Source organism: Tachysurus vachellii, chromosome 3 (assembly GCF_030014155.1).
Source record: "Tachysurus vachellii isolate PV-2020 chromosome 3, HZAU_Pvac_v1, whole genome shotgun sequence".
In the NCBI taxonomy this organism is placed as follows: domain Eukaryota; kingdom Metazoa; phylum Chordata; class Actinopteri; order Siluriformes; family Bagridae; genus Tachysurus; species Tachysurus vachellii.
The window spans coordinates 25,436,362-25,438,736 of NC_083462.1; the positions used below are offsets into that span (position 1 = coordinate 25,436,362).

At 40.3% G+C, this 2,375-nt stretch overlaps 1 protein-coding gene across 3 annotated transcripts in view; it reads right to left on the reverse strand.

The window, feature by feature from the left end:
• The window catches only part of gmds (GDP-mannose 4,6-dehydratase), a 64,426-nt gene extending 62,051 nt beyond the window's left edge, over positions 1-2,375 (reverse strand). For all 3 annotated transcript variants that reach the window (XM_060866450.1, XM_060866449.1, XM_060866448.1), the window contains exon 1: positions 2,155-2,375. In XM_060866450.1, coding sequence (XP_060722433.1) covers positions 2,155-2,250 — 96 coding nt within the window. In that variant the 5' untranslated portion in view covers positions 2,251-2,375. The remainder of the gene's footprint in view (positions 1-2,154) is intronic.

The window sequence follows — 2,375 nt, forward strand, 5'->3', positions numbered from 1 at the left end:
CCTGATAAATTCATGTTTATATTTTTACACCTGGAATTATTTCCAAACTGACTTCTAGGACACGTTTACATTTGCCTATATCACATTTCTTCATGCCTATACAAAAAAAAAAAATCCCTCTAAACACAGCACATATACATATTTTCCTCTTTGTAAGAGGTCCTGAAGGGGTGGGGTCTTTCTTGCCCCACTGGCATGTGGCGGAACAGCCAGTCGAGCAGGTAAACTTGCTTTATGCACAACCAAAGGCGAGAGTCAACACTTACGTACAATGTGACGTAATAACCAAAGCCAACCACATACACAAAGGAGACAAAAAGTCTAAAATGACTTGGCCCAAAATGGCAGTATATCTAGTTAACTGAATCCCATTCTAAAGAATTTCATAACTGGTTAAATACTACATCATAGTTTGACAGGATACTCATCTACTCCAACATAGAGATACAATAAGATCCTCTAGAGCAGCCAGCATAAGAATACTGATTGCGTAAAATACACCCTAACAGCCCTGATACAGTTCTGTATTAATGAGTCTTAACCAGCTAAATTGCTCAGCATACATTATTACATTACGTGAGCTACAATTTAACACACTGGACCTTCTGATTGCCCAGGGGTGTGAGCTACAGTATGTGGCAGTGAAAGCTCAGTGGTCTAAGAATATTTAAAGAACCTAATATTTAAAATGAACAGAGACTATAGACAGTAAACTCTGAACTGAATCAAACTGTGTCTTGTGGCATTACACTATCTCTGGACCTGCAGTTAGACTGACAATGAAATTAGATAAGAAAGAATAGGCCATTACTGGGCTCTTGGGATATTCAACACACAATTATGAATGAATGAATGAATGAATGAATGAGTGAACAAAAATACATACATAAGAGCACTAGGGTTCAGTTTATGGCTGCCATAACTATGTCACCACCTATAAGGGCGGATTCTGTTGACGTTGATGAATTCCTGGATCATTTAAAAGAAAAAAATTATGTTATGGATGCTGCACTGGTGAGGATTAAGAAGAGTTCCAGCAGCTCCACTGATTAACACCAGGTGCAGGAAAGCTTTTCAAAAAAGTGAGAAAAAGAATATACCAGTTCCACTATCACTGTGAAACAACCCGGGTTGGATGTCACATTTCAATACAACTGACAGCGAAACACTCAAAGAAATAGTTTGGCATCTTAAATCGTCTACATGCTGTCTTGATACTGTGCCAGCTGACTTTCAATAATGTATTCAACTCTCACACAGCTCATCTGCAACAAATAATTAACGACTCACTCACATCAGAAATTTTACCCAAATTATTAAAACCAGTCTTTGGCTTCAGTGGGAAAGTAATAAGGCTGTTTGTTCCTTTATGAGGAAGATAGACTTTCAAGCTTTTGTGTGCTTACAAGCACGTAATTCAGAACTCAATCATTTGATTGTACGGTGACTGCATTTCAGTGTGACACGAAACACATGGCAACGAGGAAGTACGTTCACTTTAGTCAAACCCCTTTAATGCTTTAAAAAGCTGACTGTTTCTCTCGCACAGTGAAATGAAGAGCATTAACTAGAGAAAGCTGCTTACAGGCTACTAATAAAAAAAACAATACGATCATGACAGCATTTCATTCACCAGAAAAAAAACTGGTTATTAAAGAGCAAATTAAGTTCATATATCCAGAGTGACTTACAATTCATTTCAATTTATAAAACTGAGTAATTGAGAGTTAATATTAAGGGTCTTGTTCAGGGGCAGCTTTGGTGGACGTGGGATTCGAACCCGTGGCCTTATGAACTGCAGCCCAACACCTTAACCACTAGTCTACCACATCCCATGTGATCGTTTCTCGTTTATCATTTATTTTTATGGATTACATAAAACAATAAAAGGCTCCAGCATGTCGTCCTGCCTGTGTGATTCATACAGGTGACTTCTTCCTGGTTTCTGTAGCAACTATATTTTATTCCCACCTGTCTGACAGCAGGACTGTAAAACCCCTCGGTCTAAACCTGCCCTCTGGGGTGACTTACAACTCTTTATCAGACCCAAACGAATCTTCAGAACTTCCGTGACGGTGTAAAATGGCTAACAAGTATAATACAGGTGCCGCCCTGTCCCTTTGCTCCAGGTTCATGTGATTAGCTCACTCTTACCTGCCCGGTGATGCCGGTGATGATGGCGACTTTCCTGGGTTTGTTACTACAGCCGTTAGCGGCAGAACTGGAGGTCGTTCCTGCGCACTGAGCCATTGTCTACCGGTTCGGGTTAATAATGAATGAGCTTCTTTCTCTCCGTCTCAGTTCCGCAGTGTTTTTGTTTCTTCCCGGAGCGGCAGATTCAGACTAAACACACCATCGACACGCAACGCGAAGCC